The sequence below is a fragment of the Trichomycterus rosablanca genome, chromosome 7, assembly GCF_030014385.1.
Source record: "Trichomycterus rosablanca isolate fTriRos1 chromosome 7, fTriRos1.hap1, whole genome shotgun sequence".
Taxonomy (NCBI): domain Eukaryota; kingdom Metazoa; phylum Chordata; class Actinopteri; order Siluriformes; family Trichomycteridae; genus Trichomycterus; species Trichomycterus rosablanca.
Window position 1 is genome coordinate 21141921 of NC_085994.1, and position 27927 is coordinate 21169847.

The 27927-nt window shown below is 39.0% G+C and overlaps 2 protein-coding genes across 3 annotated transcripts in view; both read left to right on the top strand.

Moving 5' to 3' along the window:
• Positions 1-684: 684 nt before the first annotated feature.
• bcas2 (BCAS2 pre-mRNA processing factor) lies at positions 685-8878 on the top strand. Its single transcript, XM_062998507.1, has 7 exons — positions 685-830; positions 2757-2849; positions 3764-3834; positions 4671-4832; positions 4935-4985; positions 7446-7526; positions 8469-8878. Exons 1-7 carry the CDS (start codon positions 738-740, stop codon positions 8593-8595), a joined length of 678 nt encoding a protein of 225 aa, XP_062854577.1. The 5' UTR covers positions 685-737; the 3' UTR covers positions 8596-8878.
• Positions 8879-16512: 7634 nt separating this feature from the next.
• Positions 16513-27927, top strand: part of trim33 (tripartite motif containing 33) — a 60758-nt gene continuing 49343 nt past the window's right edge. For both annotated transcript variants that reach the window (XM_062999125.1, XM_062999126.1), the window contains exon 1: positions 16513-17325. In XM_062999125.1, the coding sequence (XP_062855195.1) occupies positions 16605-17325 (721 nt within the window). In that variant the 5' untranslated portion in view covers positions 16513-16604. The remainder of the gene's footprint in view (positions 17326-27927) is intronic.

Consider the following 27927-nt stretch of genomic DNA (forward strand, 5'->3'; position numbering starts at 1 on the left):
TGTTAGATATTTGATCTTATTTGCAAAAAAAACAAAACAACAACCCTAAATCTGAATTGTTTCACAGAATGATATCCCTGAAAATAAAGAAAAAAGTTTTTTGTAAATAAAGGCACTTGCATGGCCTCTGACTTAAATCCTTCTAAAAACTGTTTTAAATTGGCAAGTGCATGGAAGGGACTTATAATACATATTATTTAATACAAATTACATATGTAAGCTTTTTACATTTACAGCAGGTGCTTTTATCCAAAGCGACTTACAGTTGTGACAGTATACAATCTAAGCAATTGAGGGTTAAGGGCCTTGCTCAAGGGCCCAACAGTGGCAACCTGGCAGTGGTGGGGCTTGAACCAGCAACCTTCTGATTAGTTGCCCAGTAGCTTAACCACTAGGCTACAACTGTTCTTTTTCCTCCAACGTTGCAAAAAGCTAAATACTCACTGTAGATGTTTTTAAATTGCAACTGCAAACAACAGCTATGTGATAAAGTACTAGTGTTATTTATGTGTTCTGTGAGAATACTTCGATACTTAAATTTGGCTTTAAAGAAGATTGTGTTGGAAAGTAAGTGTATTTTGATAGATGCAGTATTAGTTTGTTTCTGATTGGACAGTTTCCCCAGAAGTGAAACTTACTAACCAGTTGGCGTGTAGAAGGCGGGGTTAGTCGTAACACGGGTGGGAAAAAGACACACGATAGCAAAACGAGCATGTTGTTGTAGTTTTGTTAGAAAGATGTCTGGAGCGTCTTCAGTAGCGGGTGAAGTGTTTGTAGACGCTTTACCTTATTTCGACCAAGGCTATGATGCTCCTGGAGTCAGAGAAGCAGTAAGTAAATATTTATTATTGTTGGAGTTTAATATATGAAAGTTTACGCTGTTTGTTCGTTTGTAACCAAGTTAGCATCTATGCTAAGTGGCTAACTGGATGGCTAACCGAGATACTGTACGTTGCTTAAACGTTTACATAATTTTTACTGTATTATTGTCATAAATAAAGTATTTTTGCCTTTTCCTTCATTTTCATTTATTCATTATATTTTTTGCTTTGTTGGTGCATGTGGTACCAACCTGTATTGTTTATGTATAATTATAATGATCGTTGTAATTATTATTATTATTGTTAGTAACACTAAGTGTTCTCAAATTGATTTAAATCCTGGTGACTGTATGTATAGTGTTCCTCCAGAGCATTCTGTCTTCTATCTAGGTCCTCATCTCCTTTTTCCTCTTATTGTATCTATCCATCTTGTTGCTGGCCGTCCTCTTTCTTTTTTTACCTTCAACTCATTCAAGCCTAACTGACTCTTTGCTTTTTGTGGTGATGACGTACCTCTAGTAAAATCTCAGCCAGTTAAATTGCTTCTGTCATTCGTACTGTTGCTGTGATCTTATTCTATTGGCATCAACGTTTTAAGAAAGGAGTTTAAAATTCTAACGAGTGAAGGTGCTAAATTGCTGTGCCTTTGTTTCAAGCCTTTAGAAAGTACAACAAAGTACAACAAGACAGAAATGGTCCGTCCCTATATAGACGAATAACTTTACAGTTAGTCACAATACGCCAGTTTGTAGCCGACTTTTGGATGTTGGTGACATTGGTTGGTGTTGTTGGAGTGGAACAGTTTCTTCAATCCAATCTCAAGACCTGGGGTTTCTGAGAGGAGAGATCAACTAGCATAAATTGACACACCAGGCTGATACCATTCCAGAGCACCCCGACTACGCTTCGTCTTCAGATCCTGCAGTTTTTGACTTAACTCTCTAATATGTCTCTCAAAGAAGCCTACTATAAAGCAGCGTTCATTGTTTTGCTGGCTCAGGTGGAGACAGTAGATTTTTACATGGTAAGGCGTTCAGCAGGCTCAGTTTAGGTGTAGATGCAGAAAAAAGTGTTTTCTTACTTGCTTGAATAATCCACTGTTTTATTTGACTGTAAGTCTTAGCAAGTCTTGAAGCAACCAAAAAGTAAAATAAATAAATGTCATTGCTAGCCTGTTGATAAATAGGCTATAAGCATTCTATACAAGTACCAGAAGTAAAAGAGCTGGCTGTCTTAGAATGCGTAAGAGAGTGCGCATATAGTACATTGTCTTTTTCAATTAATTGGTTCTTCTCATGTGTCCTTAATAACAGAGCTTCATTTGGGTTATCTGGGCTTCAAGTGAGAGGTTAGGTTTGATTTGGTTAATAAGCCATTGATGCAAATTGACCAGAAACATGTTACATACTCCTCACACCTCTAATTCAGGAGCTACAAAGCCATTTCCATATTACCTTTCACATTGCCCCCAACAGTTTATGAACAATTTCCCTCCAAACAAAGTGCCTGCATTGTCTGACATTGTTAACCTAAGATCATATTTGAAATAGTCGTATTTTGATGTGTTTGTGCTTGATGTGTTTGTTTTACAGGTCTGCCATTAATGAATTTTATTGTATAATCTGACATTGAGTAAATATGATATTGTACAGTATGTCAAATGAAAAAGGACCTGATTTATTTGAAATATTTTGTACTAAGTAGAAAAACATGGATGTCTCTTAAATGCTTGTTTTTAGTTTGGTCTGTCTGAGCATTAAATATGCATAATACATTTATAATACACATTCTGCCTACTACCCTACTTTAAAGGTTGATTGTGCACGGGTCGTAAATAATGTAATTTAACTCATTTTCTCTGCACAACTTGTGGCTGGAAAGAAAACTTTTAAAGTGTTCTTTATATCAGTAAAATGTTTTTTTGTTTTTTTTTAGGCTGCAGCTTTGGTGGAGGAGGAAACGAGGCGATACAGACCTACAAAGAATTACCTGAGTTACCTGCCAACACCTGATTTTTCAGTTTTTGAAGTAAGTGCAGTTATGTTTGTATGGACTAAAAGCGCTGGTTGTGTGTACATTATGGACAAAAGTATTGGGACACCCCTGCTAATTATTGAATTAATGTGTTTCAGCCACAACAGTTGCTAACAGGTTTAGGAATCAGTCTAAACTATATGCTTTCACATTTGCAGCAACAGTTTAAGGATGGCCCTTTTCTGTTCAAGCATGACTGTGCTCCTATGCACTAAGCAAGGTCTATAAAGACATGAAGAAAATCTTGGTTTAAAGAAACTCCAGTGGCCTGCACAGAGCCCTGACCTCAGCTCCACTGACCAGCTTTAGAATGAACTGGAACATTAATTAAGGCTTTCCTGACTAACATCAGTGGACAGACATACAAATGTTTTTTTAAATAAATGGGCACACATTTCCATAGACATACCTCAAAGTCTTGTCAGAAGCCTTCTCGGAACAGTGGTTGCTGTTATAGCTGAAACGATCGCATAGAGGTCACTTTACAATTTTATACCATTTGTTTTTAAAATAAAATGTCTGTCTATAAAGTTTATGGTCAGGTGTCCAAATGACTAGCGATCCTGTCATGAATGTAACCAAAGTGTGTAAAACGTGACATTAAAATCCTAATAAATAAATAAATAAATAATTAATAATTAAATCAATCCACAAAAAGCCAAGGTGGCTTAGGTTTTCCTATACTTTAATAACCATGCACAAGTTATACATAATACAAAGTTTTAAATTAGCCTTTAAACTACTGATCAGTTATATCAGGTGAAGCTTCTGCCAAGTTGGTAAAAAAAAAAACCTCCAGCAATGTCCACCCTGTGTAAAACAATCTGTTTTGAGCTGATATTTTTGTCATAAGGATTTTCAGTACACGGGATAATTGGTAAACCCTTTTTTTTTCTTTTTCTACATAGACAGAGATCATGAGGAACGAGTTTGAAAGGCTTGCAGCGCGCCAACCCATGGAGCTTCTCAGTATGAAGAGGTAAGTATATTATTAATGTAAGGCATTAGAGACAAAAGGCTTGACTTCAAATGTCATTGCAGAATATCTAATGTATGCAGAAGATAATGTGTCTTCTCCCCTCATTTTGGCTGCTCCTGTATAAATATTTGGGGTTGCCACATCAGATTTGGTCTGCATACCTGACCTGGCACAGCTTGGACAACATGACATTGGGTAAAAAGTTTTACAAGGTGCATCAGTAAAACACGCTAGCCCATCAGTTCTGAGATTTCAAGCCTGCGAGTTCGAATCTCAGCTCTGATGTCTGCCGACCTGGCACCTACATGATTTGTTATGTCTGCCAGGTAGGATGGCTGAAAGGATTTCTCCTCACTGCTGTAAGTACGGCCTCTGCACAGACACTGGAGATCAATGCGTGACTCCCTGAGATACCCTGTGTGAACCAGCTTTGGGCAGGTAAAAGAAAGTGGTTGGCAACTGCATATGTGTCAAAGGGGTGTATTAGGTATGGCCCTTCTCGTTCAGGGTAGGAGTCTGCAGTGCAAGAGTAGGTTTCCACTATATTTCCACTATAGGGACCATGGTAGCCTCGTGGGTAGAGCTTTGGGCTATCAGTTGAAAGGTTGAGAGTTCAAATCTCAGCTCTACCATGCAAGGCCCTGAACCTTTTCAGCTCCAGGGTTCAGTGGCTGACCCTGCGCTCTGACCCCAGTTTCCAAACAAGCTGGGATATGCAAAGAAAGAATTTCGTTGTACTGTACATCTGTATATGTATATATGACAAATAAAGGCATTCTATTCTATATATTTTGTCTACCTGTTTTGTTTAATAACATACATATTCACAACTTTAGATACGAGCTGCCCGCCCCATCTTCAGGCCAAAAGAATGACATTACGGCTTGGCAGGAGTGTGTGAATAACTCGATGGCTCAGCTGGAACACCAAGCAGTACGCATAGAAAACCTTGAACTCATGGCACAGTACGGTACTAATGCCTGGAAGTTGTCAAATGAGTATGTATCAGTAAAAATTAGCCTCTTTTTACACTGCCATCATTTAAGAAATCTTGTTTTGCACTTCTTTTCATGTTAATATTTTTTTTTTCTGTTGAACAGTAACTTGGCTTTCATGATTGAAAATGCACAGAAGGAGCTGCAGAAAGTTCGGTAAGTGATTTTTTTTTTATGTCCAAGTGAACGTAGTACACTATATGGCCAAAAGTATTTGGACACCTGACCATGAGTTTTTTGGAAGTTTTATTTCAATAACAATTGCTATTAAAATAAATGTACCTCTATGTGAGTTACCTCCTTAAGCTATAACAGCCACTGTTCAGAGAAAGCTTCTTATAAGACTTTGAGCCTATATTAAAAATATGTGGCAAAAAGAATGGAAAAAAACAAACACAGAACAAATCTACAACATCCAAACATGACCAAAACTGCTGACCCACCGATATGTGACCACTGTAATACACAAATAACCATTGAACATTTATTGACAAAGTGCACAAAATATAACATACAAGACTGATAATACACATCTTGAACTAAACACAGAAAGGACACTAGACAAAGAACATGAATAAATAACCTGTACAAAATCTAGGTACCTATCTTGCCATGAGAATGACCAACATATAAACATTAAACAACAAACAAACAAGACTTTATGTATGTTGTTGGGAATTTGTGCCCATTCAGTCAAAAAAATGGCTGGGATCTGATGTTTGTCATGTAAGCATCAACTGATGTTCCAGTTCATTCCAAAGCTGTTCAGTAGAGATAAGGTCAGGACTTAGTGCAGGTCACTAATTTCATAATGTCTTTATAGACCTTGTGTTGCACATGGGCACAGTCATGCTGGAACAGGAAACAAAACTGTTGCTGCAAAGTTGGAAGCATATAATTTGCTGTTTGTAATTGATTTATTACTCCTATTAGCAATAGTTGTGGCTGAAACACATTAATTTAACAATTAGAATGGGTATCCCAATACTTTGTCCATACAGTGTACAAAATGTACAGCATGAAAAGAAAAACCTGATTTACTAAAGTGAATATGTAGATAGTCTTCTTTTTATACATTTCAGAGGAGACCAGAAGGATTTCAAATAGTAGTACTGGAAATATATACAGTTACTGTGGTAATACAATAACACAGCTTTTATTTTCAAAGCTGTTGGCTTATTTAGCTTTTTATTTTATCATATTACCCAGTTTTTTTTAGCTCAAAGTAGCAACAGCTTAGACACAACAAGTAGAACTGCTGCCTCACAGCAAGAAGGTCCTGGGTTTGATTCCCAGGTGGAGCTGTTTGGGACCTTTCTGTGTGGAGTTTGCATGTTGTTCCCATGTTTGCATGGTTTTCCTTCAAAAGCTCCAGTCCACAGACATGTTAAGTGAATTGAAGATACAAAATTGTCCTTGACGGTGTTTGACATTGAACTTGAACTGATGAATCATGTGTAACCTTAAACTACCTGTTCTGTCATGAATGTAACCAAAGTGTGAAACATGTAGACTGTTGGCTATTTGTACTAGCACTACTGCAAGTCTCTGGATAAGAGTGTCTGATAAATGCTGTAAATGTAAGTGTACTAATAGACGAACAGAATGGCACAGATCACTGATCTCTCTAAGAGGCCAGACCTTTAGCCCAACTAAGACATAAAGTGGGCAAGAAAGCCCAGAATGGTCTAACATTCATTGTTACCATTATGCTACAGGAAACGTTATTGCTGCTAAAGAGGATTCTAGAGGATTCTGTTACTGAATACATGTGGATATTCATTTGCTAGATAAGCAGAATTGTACATAACATTATGAACACCCCCTTCACAAAGTGTGACAGGCAGTCACATTTAAATAATTCCAATACAAATGCAATTCTATTATAATTAAACCACTCAAACTTCAAGTTGCTCTGGAGTGTATGCTTGTTAGGCATGCAAGTGAGCTGCAATGTAAAACAGATGCAGTGTGAGGTGCAGGGTCGCATCTCAAGTTTGGTATGTGTCAAATGCAGCTGCTGTGAATGAAAATGGTTGTTTAAATGCAAGTATCGTAGAATGCCCCAAATCCACCAAGGAAAGACAACTAGTACACATGCCTGAACCATAAAGAAATTCTTACACAAGACAACACAAGAACAGTTTTAACCCACCTTGCAGCCATGAAAATGAAATATAAAATGGACCAAAATATAAAGACAAGATAAATTAAACAGACAGAAACATAATACCTGTTTTGCCGTTAAATGACACGTGTTAAACATGGCGTTAAAACCCAAATAAATAAATGCATTCAAATCACTTTTTACTGTGGATTACTGAAGAGTTTGTAAAGCATGTGATTGAATTATTACTATTTACTTATTATTATTAACACACTTTGAATAATGTGACTTTCAGTCAAAAAAAAAAATCTACAAGTAGTGAGGGGGGAAAACAACATGGTCTCTGTTGCGACCCCTGGTCCTGTTAAAATAAATGAAAGAAAGTGTGTTCTTTTGTGATTTGTGTATAATTTTGGTGCATGGCTTTAGAGAGTACACAAAAAAGATGAGCTATATATTTTTTGTATTTATGTATTTGTTTGTAATCTAATCTTTTGCTTCTGTTTCAGAAAGCAAATTCAGGATCTGAATTGGCAGCGTAAACATGATCAGCTAACGGGAGGCGCCAAACTGCGAGAACTGGAGTCAAAGTCAGTTTATTTATTTATTTATTTTATATTTTTCTTTATGCATTTTCTCCCCTTCTCCCGTCTAATTACCCCATTGCATCATGCTTCCCCTCCACCAATGCCGATCTCTGCTCTGATTGAGGAGAACGAAGCTAACCCACGCCCCCTCCGACACGTGGGCAGCATGCCGTATGCATCTTATCACCTACACTTTGACGAGTGCAGTGCAGCTCAGTGTTGTGTACGGAGGGACACACCCTAAGAGCACTCTTTTCTCATCTCTGCGCAGGCGCCATCAATCAGCCAGCAGAGGTCGTAATTGCACCAGTCATGAGAGAGAGACCCTATCCGGCTTAGTCCCGCCAATCGTTGTTCATGTGGCCGCTCAGCCTCAGCCGGCAAGGCATTGCTGAGATTTGATGTATTCGAAATCCCAGCTCTGGTTCCAGCATGTGTTTTTACCGATGCGCCCCCTGAGCGGCCAAAGTCAGTCTATTTTTAAACTATAACAGTGTTTGACTATTAATGTTATAAAAGCTGATTTTGTTACAGAAAGTCTGACTGTGCCGCTCAGGTGATGCAGCGGTAAAACACGCTAGCACACCAGAGCTGACATTTCAAACTCATTGGTTCAAAACTCAGCTTTGCCATCTGGGTGGGCTGGGCAGCTACACGAACACCGATTGGCTTGTTGTTCATACAGGATGGGACCCGTAGCAGGGACCTCATAACTGATGCAATTATGACCTCTGCTAGCTGATAGATGTCGCCTGCACAGAAGTGAAAAGATGCAGTCGGTACTGCACACGTGACGGAGCGGGCGTGTGTCAATCTCGCTCTCCTCAATCAGTAATGGAGGTCAGCATCAGTAGAGAGGAAGCGTAATGCAGTCGGGTAATGAGATACGACTAGATCGGAAGGACTGACTGTGTCTATGTTTTTTTTTTTCATTTACTATGACAGCTGGGTGTCCCTGGTGAGTAAGAACTACGAGATTGAGCGTGCCATTGTGCAGCTGGAGAACGATGTTGCTCAGCTGAAACAGCAGCAGGGAGACGAGAATAAGGAGAACATCAGACAAGATTTCTAGTGAGCGACACGCCTGTCCAGAACAATCTGGAACAGCAGATGAACACTGTCAGTCTGATGCTGTTTCTGCAGAATGGAGTTTATTTCCACACTGTGAGGTGACTGAAAGAAGTATTGAAGCCTGAGTACATCCAAATCATATGGGAACTTGCTACAGTGCACCACAATAAGACAGCATTTCTTTTGCTAGTTCATGGATGTTTGTGTTTCATAAGTTGTGTTAATGTAAACCAGTTGTTCAAATGTATTTTTACAAAATGCAATAAATGCAATTCTTTAAAGTATTTATATTATACAGTCTTTTCTTGGATGTTTTTGTCTGACTTTTTAAAGAGTTCTGCCTAAAAAGACTTCCCCACAGTTACAGGGTTCCCAAACTGATTTTTAGTTTGACGTTATCGTAAGTGGTGTATGGGTTGCCTCCGGTAAACCTGGTTTCATCCAATTAATAATGGAAATTAGGGTTGGGCGATATTGCCGATTTTCATACCGTCATACCGTCTTCAGGAAATACCGCGGTATACGGTATTACCGCGGGGGGGTGGAGGTGTCGCGGACAAACTTTACAGTGTACACACTTGAGTGTAATTACAATATTTCAATGATTTATTATAAAAAGATTTAACAATCTGAACGTCAAACATTGCTTATCTTGTCTGATCTATAATAAATACGCATAAGTATAAATGCATGTGTATCAATTACACTTTAACACAAACATTAACACATAACATTTTGGCATTGTAATCTCTCTCTGCCCACACAAAACAGAATAATAGCAGCTACACACTTCAATATATTTCAAAAGTTAACTGGTTAGTTTATAGTTACAGATATTTCTTTCTATATTAAGTGTATGAACGTGTACGATTAGTTATGCCTGTAACCCAGAATTAAGTTCTATACCGTAACAAAAAATATGAATGTAAATGTTCATGTTGCGATGACGGTGATGTAAAGTAATGTTAAAATAATTCAAAGTCCAAACATTTGAGTGGTTAACGAGAACGCTACTTTACATGTCACACAAGCTCAGTGCAAAACTCGAGCACAGAAACGGTACAAATCCGATCTATTCCCTACACACTCGCTCCCTACGCCCTATAGTGCGCTTCACTTTCTTAAAGGGCCAGACTATATATTTTATAATTCACATTACACGACAGGTGAGACGTTCTTTTTTCTTAATATAGCGCTTTTATTTAGGAAGAAATAGTTCTTACATAGGCAGGAAAATTCATGGCAGACAAGAGTCAGAACAGCGGATTGAGCGTAACGTTATTATTACTGTTTGCTCCTTTTTCTCAACACTTGTGCTCGATTTACACTGAAGATATATTTAGTAAATAAGTACATGTCCGCGCATGCACGCGCTTGTGTTCATTTCCGGTTGAACTGATAAAAAATGTTGATTTTGAAAAATTTAAAGACGAGCCGTTTTTCAGTTTCTGCTTGTTAGCTCACAGCTAACGCTAGCCAGTGTGGCAGTGTTGCCAACTCCTCAGTAAGGAAAGTAGCTATTGGCTGTCCTAAAAGTCGCTAGAAGTCGCTAAATTTGCATATGATTCATTTGCATGTAATTGACGCTGTAGAAGAGAGGAATAACATCGTGGGAGAGACAGAAAGTGGGTAAAAACACCCTAAATATGTTTAGAACGACAAATGAACATTCTTCTGTTAATTCGTTGTTTGTTTTTGTTTTTTAAGAAAACACTGAGCTACTCTGGGCAGGGTTGCCAGATTGCGACAGTAATTTTCAGCCAAAATGCATGAAAAAACACCCAAAACACAGGATAAGCAGATGATGTTTAGCATTTCACAAATAATAAACCAGTTAAACCATCATGACTTACAAATTAATATCTTAAAATGTACAGATCAGTAATTATACATTATTAAGGACAATTTTTTTTTGCTTGCATGTCTTTAATGTAGCCTACCAAGTTTGTAAAATGCATTATTTGTTAGGACACAACCCTTTGCATGTAAATAAAAATAAACTTGTAAGAAATGAAAGTTTGCCCTCTCGTACATATGAGAGGTTGTATGTACGAGACTTGCTTACCTTCATATTCAACTCAAATCACTTGTCTAACATATGAATCAGTGTATTGATGGGCGTGGCAACAGTGTCTTGGACTGGAAAGAATAACCTGTCAATCAAACTTTTGACAACGGGTTGGACGTGGTGGGAGAAGGTAGGGAGAAGGGAGACCTATTTATATTCCACCTGCTTTAGCAATAGCTTTTTTAATTTATATTTTAAGCTGCCAAACCAGCCCAAATTTTGTCCACCTGCCAAAGTGTGTTTTTCCCTGCCAATTTCCAACAAAATCCGCTCATTTTGGTGGAAACCCGCCCAATCTGGCAACACTGACTGTGATACTGACCGCCCGTGCTTTGGGACGGGGGAGGGGCTCATGGCAGGACCCGCTGCTCGTTGAGGACAGTAACTGCAGAACAATATGTGTTTTCACGTTCGAGTCTCCAAAAGTCTCCAATAACACCAGAAAAAGTCGCTAGATTTGTCGCTAGTCGCTTTTTTGAAAAAAGTCGCTAGAGGGGTCAGAAAAGTCGCTAAATATAGCGACAAAGTCGCTAAGTTGGCAACACTGCAGTGTGGCTCTTCACTCGTCTCTCTGTGTTATCACCAGTAAGCACCCCACAGCCAATCAGCGAGCTCCAACCGCCTACCCCTCCCACCCCTCCCTTACTGAGGATGCGCGCATGTCCTAAAGTCTCAGTTTTCAAGGTAAACCTGAAGCAGAAATTTGGCGCTTCACATTTAAAAAATACCATCACCATTTGATCAATAATGCTGATCAGGGTGTGACTCCCCGTGCACAAAGCTGATCTGCATATGAACTCGCCTTGTGCATGTAAAAAGATGCAGACGTGCTGCACACGTGTCGGAGGGGGCGTGTGTCAGTTGCGAAGCTCCTCAGTCAGCAGTGGAGGGTTGTATCGGTAGAGGTGAGGCGTAACGCAATCAGGGTAATTGGATACGACTAGATTAGGGGATCGGAGGAAAAAAAAACTACCCTCCATGACCCTAACCAGGATTAAGCATTGGTTAAAAAAAAAGAAATCACCTACCTCTCCTCCAATCTCTTCCTGAGTCTATTTCTTAGCTAGTTTTTTAAAAAGATTAGATTTTTTTATTCAGAGCATGACTATCTGTCCATATACATCTATAATCTTCCAGTATGTTTTCATTATACATGTTAGTGACAAAATTAAGTATTGCTTTATGCTATGTCGATTTCAAGATACTCCAAGACCAGCACTTTTTGATCAGCAGGTAGTGCAGGTGGCTCACATCTTTATATACATAACTGGCTTTCTGACATTGGTTATTTTTTAGCTGTTATCAATAAATAAAATGGTGTATTTTGACTAGCAGGTATTAAAAAAACATTTGCTTCGTGAATTGGCCAAACTGTTCTTTTCATCCTAAATGTTACATTTTGGACGATAGTACACATCCACATAGAGTGGCCAACAATTCCAGAAGAGTGTTTTAGAAAATGAGTCATACAATATGTGCAATTCTACAGAAACTTACATTATTTGAGTCAATAAAGAGTCATCATCTACAATGAAAAATACTTGAAGTTTTCCCATGTGAATCTGAAACAGCTATCATTCTTGGTATGTATTTCTTAGAAAAATAACATTTTGGATCCAGCAGGCTGGGCACCTACACGAACAACGATTGGCTGTTGTTCAAGGGGCAGATGCCGAAGGGAGATTCCTCATAACTGATACAATTATGACCTCTGCTGGCTGAATGGTGGCCCGGCTCATAGATGAGGGACAATGCATTAATCAGGGTGTGGCTCTCCGTGCACAAAGCTGATCCACATATGAACTCACCTCGTGCAGGTGAAAAGATGCAGTCGGCTACTGCACACGTGTGTCAGTCTCAGCTCTCCTCAGTCAGAGTGGGGGTCAACATCAGTAGAGAAGAAGCATAATGCAAACAATTTTAGGACGAATTATCTAAGTAAGACACTAAATTAGAAAAGATGCTAAAAGTTTGCATAAAAGTAAATAACAGTAGCAATATGGAAGTTCATAAGCCTATGTATTTTTATGTTTGTAGTCAACATTGCATGTACTACAGCCTGCAGTTTTGTTGGCCTTGCCGGAAACAAGGCGCCTTCTAAACATTTGCTGACTCATTATCAGTATATACATTTTATCTATGCTACCAATATTTCTGCCCCACCCTTTATCTTTCACACCCAACCCCATGTTCACATGTGTGTCAGCTTTTTTTATGACCACCTGGAGGAACGCCTTCCAAACATTTGCTGACTCATTATCAGTATATACATTTTATCTATGCTACCAATATTTCTGCCCCACCCATTATCTTTCACACCCCACCCCATGTTCACAGAAACAAGAAGCCTTCTAAAAAAAATTGCTGACTCATTATTAGTATACACATTTTTCTGTCACCAATATTTCTGCCCCACCCATCATCTTTCACACCCCACCCCATGTTCAAAGAAACAAGACGCCCTCTAAACATTTGCTGACTCATTATTAGTATAGACATTTTATCTGTCACCAATATTTCTGCCCCACCCATCATCTTTCACACCCCACCCCATGTTCACAGAAACAAGACGCCCTCTAAAAAATTGCTGACTCATTATCAGTATATACATTTTATCTGTCACCAATATTTCTGCCCCACCCATCATCTTTGACAACCCATAACCGGAAGTTCGGAAGACTGGAAGTCCCACCCTAAAAGCTGTCAAAATCTTTTGATGAGTGGCACAGTTTATTTTGTGTGTGTCCTCACTGCTTGTCTTTGGACTGTGGGAGAAAACCAGAGTACCCGGAGGAAACCCACATGCAAACTCCACACAGAAAGAACCCAGATTGCTATAATAAAACAAACAAATGAGTAAGTGATGCCTCCCTCACACACACACACACTTAAGTAAGTGACCTTAAGTAAGCTCTAATTGCTTACTTAAAAAACAACAATAATTAATAATAAAAATTAATTGTCAGTTGTGCCCCCCCCCCCCCCCCCCCCATCTCTCTCTTACACACACACACCACCACCACCGCCATCACGAATAAGGCAAAGATTAAGGTATAGTGCTGCTTTCTTTTTAACACGAAACTATAGCCACCTTTCCTAAGACTCACGAAAAACTGCATTTTCATAAATAAAAAATGTGGTGCATAGTATAGGATATACTGAGATAAGAGTTCTGTCATTTCATTTGTCAGTTCTTTTCATACTTGGGATTGTTCTACTACTATGTTGTGGAGAATATGTTAAAGTATAATTGTGCCAGCATTAATGTATCTCATTTTGATGTAAGCAGGAGAATGTGTGCTCTTACTTTAAAGTAATACATTATAACCTTATCTTATGCACCAATCTATAGCAGGAGAGATTACAATGGACAAGAAACTTAAATATTTTATGTATCAAGAAAAGAACAACAAAAAATACTGACTTGTGTAATTTTATTGCCTGCCGTGCCACCTCATTAGCATCACTCATTACACCTTGTTACAACATGATTAGACCCAAACAAATTTACAACCTCAAATCAGAAAAAGTTGGGACAGTAATTAAATAAAATAATTAAATAAAAATGCAGTGTTTCTTACATTTACCTTGACTTTTATTTGATCGCAGACAGTTTGAACCCGAGATATTTCATGTTTTGTCCGCTCAACTTCTTTTCATTTGTTAATAAACATCCATTCCTACATTTCAGGCCTGCAACACATTCCAAAAAAGTTAGGACAGGGGCAATTTAGGGCTAGTGATGAGGTAATAAAAACTAAATAATGATGTGATTCCAAACAGGTGATGTCAACAGGTGATTGTAATCATGGTTTGGTACAAAAGCAGCATCCAGGAAAGGAGGAAAGGAGTCTTTGATGAGCAAAGATGATCAGAGGATCTCCAGTTTGTCAACAAATGCGTGAAAAAATGATTGAACTGTTTAAAAACAATGTACCTCAAAGAAAGATTGGAAGGGATTTTCTCCCTCTACAGTGCATAATATCATTAAACAATTTAAGGAATCGGGAGGAATTTCAGTGCGTAAAGGCCAGGGGTGCAGTCCTGCAGTCCTGACCTGTCCCCATTGAGAATGTTTGGAGAATTTTGAATTGAAAAATGTTACAACGACAACCCTGTACTGATGCACATCTTAAGACGTGTTTGCAGGAAGAATGGGACAAAATAGAAGCTGAAACACTAAATCACTTGGTATCCTCGGTGCCAAAACGTCTTTAAAGTGTGGTAAAAAGGAATGGCAACATTACAAAGTGGTAAATGCTTTACAGTCCCAACTTTTTTTGTAATGTTTTGCAGGCCTGAAATGCAAGAATGGATGTTTATTAATAAATGAAATAAAGTTGACCAGACAAAACGTGAAATATCTCAGATTTATCCTGTCTGCAATGAAATAAAAGTCAAAGTAAATGTAAGAAAGTCTGTGTTTTTATTATTTGCATTTTTCATGCTGTCCCAACTTTTTCTAAGTTGGGGTTGTAAATGGGATGTCCAACAAATACTTTTGGCCATATAGTGTAGCAGTAAGCAAGCAAATGCAAATCTGTGACGAAAAACGTCACCCCTTGGCAAGGACGGATTAAGGATAGTCTTCAAAAAAAGTCTAAGTGCTATGTAGACATTTGGAAAGGTTGACTGTAAATTCTAATTTATTATGGTTTTGAGCATTTTACTAGGACATTTTTCTTTTTCTGTTATGAATGATTTGTATTGTATCAATTCATCTGCCAGGCTCATGTTCAGATCTGAAGGATATGCTGCAGCGAGTGAGTTAGCCTTTAAAGTGAGCTCACTGTTGGACATATTGTCAGGCTTGAAAAGAACATCAAATTGCTCAGTTAAGTGTGTGTATGCATTCAAACTGCTTGAAATTGCTTGTCTTAAATTTAAATAATTGCAAAATTGCTAAATTAATTTGTGTCTCTTAAGAGACTCTTGTGTGCGCTTAAGAGAAATTGAACATAATAATTTTGAAACAATACAAATTCAGAAACATTAAGTAAGGGCCTGAATCGCATATTTGCAACAAAACGTCTGTTATGAAATATGGTAGCTTGCCTGGCAATTTGTAGGTCCCTAGAAAATCAAGGAGCCATGGTAAACGACTTCTATGGAAGTCAAGGGCCCCATAGCAGGGGCCCTCGTGATCAAGGGCCCTCTAATGGTATGCCCTGCTCTTCTCTAGGGCCCCCTGGTAGGGCTCTCATAACCAGGGCCCTCTAAAAATATGCCCCCCTCTTTCCTAGGACCCCTAATAGCCAGAAGTCGAAGTCAGAGCAGTGCCACAACACCTCATCCATTTTCATAAGGGGCCCAAAAGCATGGCTAGGGCCCCCAAAAGCATGGCTAGGGCCCAAAAGCATGGCTAGGGGCCCCAAAAGCATGGCTAGGGCCCCCAAGAGGCCCTGGGGTCAAAGTCCCTAATAGTCAGAGGATCTTTAAAATGGAGGGCCCTCGGAAATAAAAAATATATTGTATCATAAATGTTGATAGGCATCGCAAAATGTTTTGGGCCAGGGCCTCCCCGGGGGCCCCTGACCTCAAGGGCCCCTGGGCGCTGGCCCCACTGGCCCGGTCAGTAATCCAGCCATGCCCCTTGGGTGTGCTTCTTGCGCCCAATGTTTCCGGGTTGCGCCAGACCCACCGCGCCCCTGATCAGAATAAAACTGTTCATGAAAGTGAATAAATAATAATGTACGTTTGATTTAAATCGTTTGATTTTCATATTCTGACGCAAACCTCTATTCAAATTATTTTTTAATTACTTTAAACCATTGAACGTATACTGATTTGATCAACTTTAAACATATTTAATAGAAAAATAAGTAAATAAAACATGTGTTCACTAGATTGGCGGACTCGTGCTGCTGCGTGATGACGTCAAACCGACACGCTCGTCGGAGCGCGTGGGGACGTCACGTCAGGCGGTTCAAAGAGGAGCAAAGATGGCGGACAACAAAGGCCAAGGGGATACGGAGAGCTCAGCCAGCATGGAGGTAGAACCTCCAGCCACGGTTAACGGAGACGCCAACGGGGAACAATCCAGTCCCTCTAACGTTACGGATACAGTCCCGAAACAGGAGGGTGACGGACAGTCCGGAGAAAAAGCTCCAGAGGCTCCGACTCCATCAGCGGACACAGCCGAGAGCAGCAGCGAGCCCGCCGGCGATGGAGAAGCACAGGGAGAGGGGAAGACTGAGGTACAGAGTGCGGGAGAAACAGAGAAAGAAGAACAAGGACCTGGAGAGGAAAGAGAGAAAGATGAAGAATTAATTAGAGTGGTCAAGCAAGAGAGACATTCAGATGAAGAAGCTGAGAAAGATGGACATGTAGCTGGAGTGAACAGTCGCACTAATGCTAATGTAGACGGGAGCTCGAGCACCGCGCGGAGTGATCCCGCTCTCACCGGGAGAGACGGTACCGCGGCGGCGGGCACCGCTTCACCAGCACCCAGCACAGAAACAGCGGCTCCTTCCGCGGCTCCTTCCGCGGTTCCGATAAACCTGTTAGATACCTGCGCCGTGTGTAAACAGAGCTTACAGAACCGCGACTGTGAACCCAAACTGTTGCCATGCCTACATTCTTTCTGCCTAAAGTGTCTTCCTCAACCAGAGAGGCAGATCAGTGTGGGAGTCGCCGGTCCACACGGACAGGACACTCATATCGGTAAGTACACAGAGGATTTACCCTAAACCGGTTATCTGTGAGCCGTGATGGTTATGTTACACTATCTCAATGTTTTTCTCTGATCAAGTAACAGCACAGCTAGACATTTACTGATCAAAACTAGTGGTGATTGACATATTAATTTACAGTAATTAACCTACCTAAAATACCCACAACAGTCACAAAAACACTGTACTTGCAGTTACCATGATATTAGGGATGTCCAATTATCAGCGGACCAATACATGCCATATGGCAAGCTGTAGCCTAAAGGTTAAGGTACTGAACTAGTAATCAGAAGGTCGCTGGTTCAAGCCCCAGCACTGCCAGGTTGCTGCTGTTGGGCCCTTAAGCACGGCCCTTAACTCTCAATTCAGCCCTGATACACAGACACCTTCTCTGGGGGGAAGATGTGCCAAACTGCCAGTACTATGGATCACAATTGTCAATAAAACATATCCTGACAGAATGCCAAGCCATCGAAGATACCAGAAAAATATCTTACAGAGAGACACTAATATGAAAGACCTCTTCAAACGCAATAACCCACAAAAAATCCTGAATTTTTTTAATTACCTGTAGATTAAAAGCCAGATATAGTACATTAACTTCCACTTAGCTTAAACTTGGTTTTGAACCCACCTCTAATGCCATGTACATAGCCCAATTGAGCTGGAATGGCAATAAACAAACACAAACAAACAAACCTTAACTCTCAACTGCTCAGACTGTTTACTGTAACAGTAATGTAAGTCACTTTGGATAAAGGTGTCCGCTAAATGCTGTAAATGTAATTGCAATACTGGTCTGAAATGCTGCATTGATGTATTCAACCACATAAACACAGGAATCAAACCATTACTTGCTTGTAAATTTAGCTTAATTAATGCTGCTAAAGTAAAGCTGTAACTCTGGCTTGTAATTTCTATAAAGCTTGTCATCTTTGACTGAAAAACAAACAGAACACCTTGAATCAATCTTGAATTCCTACTCAGAAGTTGGTATGGTGTGAGCTTGAATAGAGTAAAAATGGTTAGAGAATGAGTTCTTGGGTTTAGAATGCTTTTATTTGTCATATATACATACAAACACACGTGTACAGTACATTGAAATTCTTTTTTCACATATCCCTGGAGCAGAGAGGGTTAAAGGCCTTGCTCAAGGGCCCAACAGTGGCTGCATGGCAGAGTTGGGATTCGAACTCTAAACATTTTAGTTGATAACCCAAAGCCCTACCCGCTAGGCTACCACGGTCACTGGTTTGAATCCCGGAATACGCCCACAAGTACAGAAAACACATGGTGTTATATACAACCCCTGGCAAAAATTATGAAATCACCACTCTTGGAAGATGTTCTGTCAATTGTTTAATTTTGTAGAAAAAAAATTAATCACAGACATGCCACAAAACTATAATTTCTCTAAATGTCAACCTTCTGGCATTAAGAAACAATAAAAAACAAAAACAAATATAATAGTTGTGGTCAGTCACAATTGCTTTTTTTAGATCAAGTAGAGGAAAAAAATATGGAATCACTCAAATCTGAGGAAAAAATTATGGAATCACTCTGTAATTTGCAGTTTAAAAACAAAACATCTGCAGCAGATTAGATTTGCTAATTATTCTTCAGTTTAAAAAGAGTGCTTACACCTCGGAGAGCTGTTGCACAAAGCAGATTGTCATGAATCATGGTTCCAACACAAGATATGTCAGTTGAAACAAATGAGAGGATTATAAAACTCCTTCAAGAAGATAAATCATTGTGGAATGTCGCAAAAGATGTTGGTTGTTCCCAGTAAGCTGTGTTTAAAATCTGGACCAAGTACAAACAAAATGGGAAGGTTGTAAAAGGGAAGCATACTGGTAGACCAAGTAAGACATCAAAGCATCAAGATAGAAAACTTAAAGCAATATGTCTTGAAAACAGAAAATGCACAACAAAACAAATGAGAAACAAGTGGCCGGAAAGTGGAGTCAATGTCTGTGACTGAACTGTAAGAAATCACCTAAAAGAAATGGGATTTACATACAGAAAAGCTAAACAAAAGCCATCATTAACACCTAAAAAGAAAAGAACAAGGTTAAAGTAGGCTAAAGAAAAGCAATCGTGGACTGTGGGTGACTGGATAAAAGTGATCTTCAGTGATGAATCGCGAATCTGCATTGGGCAAGGTGATGATGCTGGAACTTTTGTTTGGTGTCTGTCCAATGAAATTTATGAAGATAACTGCCTAAAGAAAACATGTTAATTTTCACAGTTGTTGATGATATGGGCCTGCATGTCGGGTAAAGGCACAGGGGAGATGGTCTTCAATAAATGCCAAAGTCCACATTGAAATTTTGGACGCTTTTCTTATTCCATCAGTTGAAAGGATGTTTGGTGATGATGACTTCATTTTTCAAGATGATAATGCATCTTGCCATAGGGCAAAGGACGTGAAAACTTTCCTTCAAGAAAACATATAATGTCAATGGCATGGCCTGCAAATAGTCCGGATCTCAATCCATTTGAAAATCTCTGGTGGAAATTGAAGAAAATGGTCAATGACAAGGTTCCAACCTGCAAAGCTGATCTGGCAACAGCAAGAGACAGTTGAAGGCAGATTGATGAAGAATACTGTTTGTCATTAGTTAACTCCATGCCTCAGAGAGTTTAAACCATTATAAAAGCCAGAGGTGGTGCAACAAAGTAATAATGGTGCAGTGTTTTCTAATGATTCCATAATTTTTTCCTCAGATTTGAGTGATTCCATAATTTTTTCCTCAGATTTGAGTGATTCCATATTTTTTTCCTCTACTTGATCTAAAAAAAAGCAATTGTGACTGACCACAACTATTATATTTGTTTCTTTTTTTATTGTTTCTTTATGCCAGAGGGTTGACAGTTTGAGAAATGATAGTTTTGTGGCATGTCTGTGATTTATTTTTTTTCTACAAAATTAAACAATTGAAAGAACATCTTCCAAGAGTGGTGATTCCATAATTTTTGCCAGGGGTTGTATTAGTGGCTCAGTGCCTCGTCTCAAGCTCAGATAAATAAGGTTGTGTCAGGAAGGATTCTGTTAGTAAGGGCATTTGACGAAAAAATTGTGCCAAATCAAATATGCAGTTGAATATTTAATGTATTTAAATAAATAAGCACACATCATGAATTCACTTAGAAGTTGCCATGGTGTTTTCAGACTTGTTAGGCTTGTGACTTCAAATCAACATGATGGCGCTCACATGTCAACATTATTACAGTAACGTCTATCAAATGACTTGTATTTTTTGCACAATATAGCTTAACTGAGTTGAAGTTTTGAATTTTATAATTGCACATTAATATTATTAAGCAGGTTGAAGGTAGTTTAAGGTATGAGTATTAACTCAGCATCTGCTGATAAATAAAGCTGGTATAAAACTGAAATTGGGACTCAATATAAATTAGCACTTCAACAGGGATTTCTTTTAATTCCCAATTAATTATTGGTGAACATTTTGTTATTGTGACATACACCTAGTAATCACCCAACCCCAGATCTTAAAATGCTTGAAGGTACCCCACCTTGAGGCTACAACAGTCTCCACAATTCTGGAAAGGCTTTTCACTAAATTGTGAAGTCTGTCTAAGGGAAGTATCTATTTAGTCCAAAGAGCATTTGTGAGATCTATCACTGGTGTTAGACTAAAAAGGCCTGGCTTGCGACTGATGTTCCAGTTCATCCCAAACGTGGTCCAGAGCTCTGTGCAGGCCACTGGAGTTTCTCCCTCACCTAGCTCATTAAACCATGTCTTTATGGACCTTGCTTTGTTCACAGGGGCTTTGTGATGCTGAAAGATGAAAGGGACTTAAATAAGCTGTTGCCACAAAGCATATAATTTTGTATAATTAATTTTATACACCTGTTAGCAATGGGTGTATCAGAAACACCTAGGACGAAAGGAGGACTTGTCTAAAATGAGTTGAAGGGATGCCTGAACATTTTGTTGCATATTAGGAACACTGACGGTTATGACTTGACCAACAGTCAATGAGACCAACGGCCTGAACTTAAACTCACCTGGTATAGTGGATCTATACTAGCTTTGGCATTGGAGTGTTAAGCAGTTTTGTGTTGTGTATATTCTTGTGGAGTTCACTGTATGACTGCTGTTTATATACGGCTCAGTAATTATTAAACCACTGCTAATTTGCAGCCTCTTCAGTGTAGAACGATTTACTACACTTTATTTTTACACATTCTGATTTGCTAGAATGATCTTTGTTTTGGACCATATGTGTAACTGACACATCTGTGAAAAGCTTTGCATGGTCTTTCTTTCATGTGCTCCAAGCACCGCAGTGCTCATTAAGGTTTGTGTACTTTCATGTACCTGATGTGACACTGTACGCTTTTCCTTACATAGTTTGCAATACTGTTTTTAAATCAGCTTGACATTTAGTAGGGGTATGTTTTTCAGTCAGGTGAGCCTGCTCTTGTAAATTTGTTGATCTCGTTATCTGCAGGATGTTTGGCTCAGCTGCAGAACGATTAAAAGTATATGACCACAAACTAGTTGTGAAAATAAAACAGACCATGTTACTTCGCTGCCTGTCGATCACATAAGCATCATATACTGATGATCATCATTCTCATCAACTATGAACCATTAAAAACCTAGTGATGTGTTTTTGGATTAGTTTTAGTATGCTTGATCTATGGAACTGTTTTTTTTATTTATTTAAGGGTGCTCAATATGGTTCATGATGGATTTAATATAGGGTCCTGGATGTATTCGATGTTGCTGGGTTAATGCAATTTTATTTTAGAATAGAATAGAATACCTTTATTTGTCATATATACATATACAGGTGCACAGTACAATGAAAGCCATTGTAGGGTGCTCCTGCAGCTGGGAGGGTTAAGGGCCTTGCTCAAGGGCCCAACAGTGGCTGCATGGCAGAGCTGGGATTTGAACTCTCAACCTTTCAGTTAATTGTTTAAAGCTCTACTCACTAGGCTACCACTATCCCATTATGAATGATAAGTGTTGATATAGTTTGGGATGGGGGGGGTTAAATTTTACCTTGTAGATTTTACCTATTGTACATGGTACAGTAACATTTGAGCAAAATCTGAATTAGTGGAAAACTCGGTGCCAAGCTTGAACAATCCAATTCAATCAGTTTTACCACATAAAGTTTTGGGTAAAATTAAGCTGGGTTTACCTCGTAGAACCGTCTCCATAGAACACACTGCCGTTTTACATACTATGAATGTGTTATAACTCTAAGTATGTTACATTTGAAGCTTTACGCCATAAAATGACTGCAAATATTGCTTGCCCATGCCTCTCTGTGCTGAGGAAATCCACTTTGCTCCAGTCAGCTTTGTTTTTTAGCCTCACATGATGCGTCTAATTGCCATGTTAGTTGAGTTGTGGTTTTTGAGGTTTGGGTGTTTTTGGTACCGGCCATATCAAAGACAACTGTTAGTGATCCAGCATGTTGTAAAACTAAAAAAAACACTTTACGTATTCATGAAGCTGCTAATTGTACCACTCTTTTTTTAATGCATCATTATGCAGCTTTTTTTGACAGGTGCTCCTGTTGCACAGGTTCGAACGACAAATAAGCCATTGTTGCCACCTAAGAGTTTGTAAGCTGGTCGATTTAAACAAGACTTGGGATGTGTTCGAAAACCTAGTGAGCTGCCTTGCTGTCTTACTGCCTACCTGGCATTACATGCCATTCAAATCAATGTGATGAGGTGGCACAACGCGCTAGCATGTCAACTAATGTCTCCCTCTGTGTACAGAAAACGGTTAAATTCGCTGACAAGCCCGAATTTGCAAATAAATGACACTTATACAAATTAAAACTCAATGAATATTTATGTACAGTAGTTTGTTGCTCCGCATTCATCCGCCACATTTTTTATTTTTCTGTGAGAAAAGTTGTGCCACACTTTTGCCCTAGTAGTATATTGTGAAACCCTCTCACCTCATGACCTCAAACCCTAATTGACCCCTAACTGAAAATCAACCACCACCTGAAATCAGCAATGGAAATCGCTGATCAGTCGATATTTTAAAAGGTAAATCCTCAATCTCTATAAGCCCAAAAAGGTGAATTGGTCCATCAGTACCTGTTAAAAAACTACTTACCAGAACTATATGAAAAGAAGCTGCTACTGTTAATTACACAGTCTGAAGGTTTAGTGGGGTTCTCATTCATCACAGTTCTAACATTTTAATTAGATGAAGAATTTTAAAAGAACCTTTATGGTTCCAGGTTCCAGATTTATAGTATGTTTAAAGCCACTAGTGTGGAATGAGGGTTGGAGTGTGGGAAGAAAGCTTGATTTTTGTTCTTATCTAAACATTAAAGTTTGGATTTTGATGTATTTGCATTACTACGGTACTTATGTTATTGTTCTTATTATTATTATTAGAAGAGTCATTATTTTTTCTGTATTTGAAAAGCTACAAATGGTCATTTTGAAAAATAGAGATTGATTTAGTTCATTATTCAAAGTGCTTGGATGGTGCAGCAGTTTACTGTGAAGCAGCTGATAATGAAATGATTCAAAGTGTCCTTTGTCTCTTGTATACTCTTTTAAATGTTCGAATAGTTTTAGTCAATTAAGTAGTACTCCATGGACACAAAAACAGTCAACAGATTATTTAAATATAATACGGATCAGATGTTGCAGCATTACATGATGTTCGGTTGAATATTGTGGAATGTCTTTCCCTTAACAGAAAACAAAGCAGAACACTTATATTTAACTAGACTACATATCCATTCAACTGTCTGTAAAACTGTCTATACATAATTGAGTTTTTAACTCCTTTCTTAAGCTTTTTCATTTTAAACAAACAGTTTACACATAATTATTATGCACAAATGGTGGTACAGTAGTGTAACGGGGTAAACCTTGCCTCAGTTTTCTGTCTGAAAAGTTGATGGTCTCCACAACTACATTGTTTGCCTTGTTTGGTAAGCAAAACCTGCTTATTTTGATCACACACTTTCAGGAGTTTCAAGCTAAGGACTTAAATGGTTTCTGTTGAAGAATATCTACTGTAAGGTGGATATTAAGGTAGCTGTTGTGTGCATAGCTGGTGCAGTTATAATGCCATTTAAAAATGTGTTTTTACTAATTATATAATCCTGGTCAGGGTCATGGTGGGGCCACACACACACACATCTTGCGCTGAGAGTGTTATTTGATAAAAGGAATATATGCAGCAAGGTCAGTTGATTAGTGATCCTGAACACAGGAGAAAATGCCTATTTTTCTATGTGTGTGTTTTAATAATTAGTGTTTTTAAACAGGCTTAGCCTGCCATAGTCTCTAGGCTCTCTGAATGTGCTTGTTATTTATTATCAGTCAGCTAGAAGACTTTGTTATAGATTAGATATGAGAAAAGTTACTGAAGGAGCAGTGTGAATCCATAGCTGTAAATACAATCCATCATTTTACCACATTAGCTGTGTTCAGTTCAGCTGCACTCTGCAACCAATCAGAGGCTGTCATTTCCAGCTGGAGCTTAGAGGGAACTGGCTGAATGCAGTATGTGCCGGTGCAAGCAGGCTCAAACCAGCTCAAACCGGTTCTGGCTGCAGCCAGCTAGATGGGGGAAGTGAATTGATTGCATGTGAAGAGATTATTAAAGGGGGAGTTATAAATGGGAATAAGGGGGAAAGAGAAGACCTTATCATATTATTTATCAGACTAAAAACCTTGATTATAATGACAACCACTTTTTTAATGAATGATATAAATGATCAGCACAAGTTTAGAGCACATTTATAGAGAAAACACTGTTTTAAGCATTTGGAGGTGCACCTTAGGACCCCAAACCAATAATTTTAATCAATGTGTAATTTAAGAAATGGAAAGACATCAGTGGTATATATATTCTGCTAATTTGCATACCAGGTGTGTTTAATTTACATAACTCTCTTTGTTTAAAACATTCACATGGAAATATCCTATTTCCCTTGATTTTTTTTTACTCTTTAATATTCAGGCTTGTGCAGTAAAGACTAATTTCACTTGGTATTTATCAATTATCTTAAGCTCATTTAGTTTAACAGAATTTGTTTTCCACAAAAGACAATGTACAACTTTATTCACCTAGCTGAACAGGATAAACTTAGATTCTTAAAAATCCTTCTATAAAACAGCATTTTGGTTAAAAGGGGAAAAAAATATAAACAAAACTTATTTTTACAAAACAACTTTATTTTAATTGTAAGTAATTATTCAGAGGATGAATATATACAGTGTATCACAAAAATGAGTACACCCCTCACATTTCTGCAAATATTTCATTATATCTTTTCATGGGACAACACTATAGACATGAAACTTGGATATAACTTAGAGTAGTCAGTGTACAGCTTGTATAGCAGTGTAGATTTACTGTCTTCTGAAAATAACTCAACACACAGCCATTAATGTCTAAATAGCTGGCAACATAAGTGAGTACACCCCACAGTGAACATGTCCAAATTGCGCCCAAATGTGTCGTTGTCCCTCCCTGGTGTCATGTGTCAAGGTCCCAGGTGTAAATGGGGAGCAGGGCTGTTAAATTTGGTGTTTTGGGTACAATTCTCTCATACTGGCCACTGGATATTCAACATGGCACCTCATGGCAAAGAACTCTCTGAGGATGTGAGAAATAGAATTGTTGCTCTCCACAAAGATGGCCTGGGCTATAAGAAGATTGCTAACACCCTGAAACTGAGCTACAGCATGGTGGCCAAGGTCATACAGCGGTTTTCCAGGGCAGGTTCCACTCGGAACAGGCTTCGCCAGGGTCGACCAAAGAAGTTGAGTCCACGTGTTCGGCGTCATATCCAGAGGTTGGCTTTAAAAAATAGACACATGAGTGCTGCCAGCATTGCTGCAGAGGTTGAAGGCGTGGGAGGTCAGCCTGTCAGTGCTAAGACCATACGCCGCACACTGCATCAACTCGGTCTGCATGGTCGTCATCCCAGAAGGAAGCTGACGCACAAGAAAGCCAGCAAACAGTTTGCTGAAGACAAGCAGTCCAAGAACATGGATTACTGGAATGCCCTGTGGTCTGACGAGACCAAGATAAACTTGTTTGGCTCAGATGGTGTCCAGCATGTGTGGCGGCGCCCTGGTGAGAAGTACCAAGACAACTGTATCTTGCCTACAGTCAAGCATGGTGGTGGTAGCATCATGGTCTTGGGCTGCATGAGTGTTGCTGGCACTGGGGAGCTGCAGTTCATTGAGGGAAACATGAATTCCAACATGTACTGTGACATTCTGAAACAGAGCATGATCCCCTCCCTTCAAAAACTGGGCCTCATGGCAGTTTTCCGACAGGATAACGACCCCAAACACAACCTCCAAGATGACAACTGCCTTGCTGAGGAAGCTGAAGGTAAAGGTGATGGACTAAACCCAATTGAGCACCTGTGGCGCATCCTCAAGTGGAAGATGGAGGAGTTCAAGGTGTCTAACATCCACTAGCTCCGTGACGTCATCATGGAGGAGTGGAAGAGGATTCCAGTAGCAACCTGTGCAGCTCTGGTGAATTCCATGCCCAGGAGGGTTAAGGCAGTGATAATAATGGTGGTCACACAAAATATTGACACTTTGGGCACAATTTGGACATGTTCACTGTGGGGTGTACTCACTTATGTTGCCAGCCATTTAGACATTAATGGCTGTGTGTTGAGTTATTTTCAGAAGACAGTAAATCTACACTGCTATACAAGTTGTACACTGACTACTCTAAGTTATATCCAAGTTTCATGTCTACAGTGTCGTCCCATGAAAAGATATAATAAAATATTTGCAGAAATGTGAGGGGTGTACTCACTTTTGTGATACACTGTACATTTTGGATTAAAATCCCTGAATTTCTAAACATTATTTTAAAAATAAACTATTAACTTATTTAGATGGGTAGCACTGTTGCCTCACAGCAAGAAGGTCCTGGGTTCGATCCCCAGGTGGGGTGGTCTGTGTCCTTTCTGTGTGGAGTTTGCATATTTTCCCCGTGTCTGCGTGGGTTTTCCCCCGGGTGCTCCGGTTTCCTCCCACAGTCCAAACACATGCGTGAGGTGAGGTGAATTGAGACACTAAATTGTTCAAGACTGTGTTTGATATAACCTTGTGAACTGACGAACCTTGTGTAATGAGTAACTACCGTTCCTGTCATGAATGTAACCGAAGTGTAAAACATGACGTTAAAATCCTAATAAACAAACAAACAAATATTTAGATGGCTTATTTTGATCATAATTTGTGTAAGACTGTGTTTTGAGAGCACTAAAATCAGTATTTCCTTATTCAAAATAAAGGCTTTACTTGTCTTTAAAAAGGGAGTGGTAGGTAGTGCACTAGTTTGACATGCGATTTAGTACTGTTTTATGCAGTTTTATTTCCCCAGCATCTGAATGTGACAGTCAATGCATGCTGTCCTCAATTCTCACAGCAAACTGAAAACTCTTTGTTTTTAGTGCATTTTTGACTTTATTAACCATTTCCATGTAGTTTTTGCCCTGAATTTTCAACATTGTTTATGCCAATACTCTCAAGCAAGAAAACGTTTCCCCCAAAATTTAATTTTCCTTAAATTTTTTTCTTCAA

Bases quoted from the DNA above. Each gene is read 5' to 3' on its own strand.
- bcas2 (XM_062998507.1), top strand. From the start codon at position 738: ATGTCTGGAGCGTCTTCAGTAGCGGGTGAAGTGTTTGTAGACGCTTTA. The intron at 4,833-4,934 runs GTATGTATCAGT...TCTGTTGAACAG, and splicing joins GCCTGGAAGTTGTCAAATGA to TAACTTGGCTTTCATGATTG. The intron at 7,527-8,468 runs GTCAGTTTATTT...TTACTATGACAG, and splicing joins CTGCGAGAACTGGAGTCAAA to CTGGGTGTCCCTGGTGAGTA.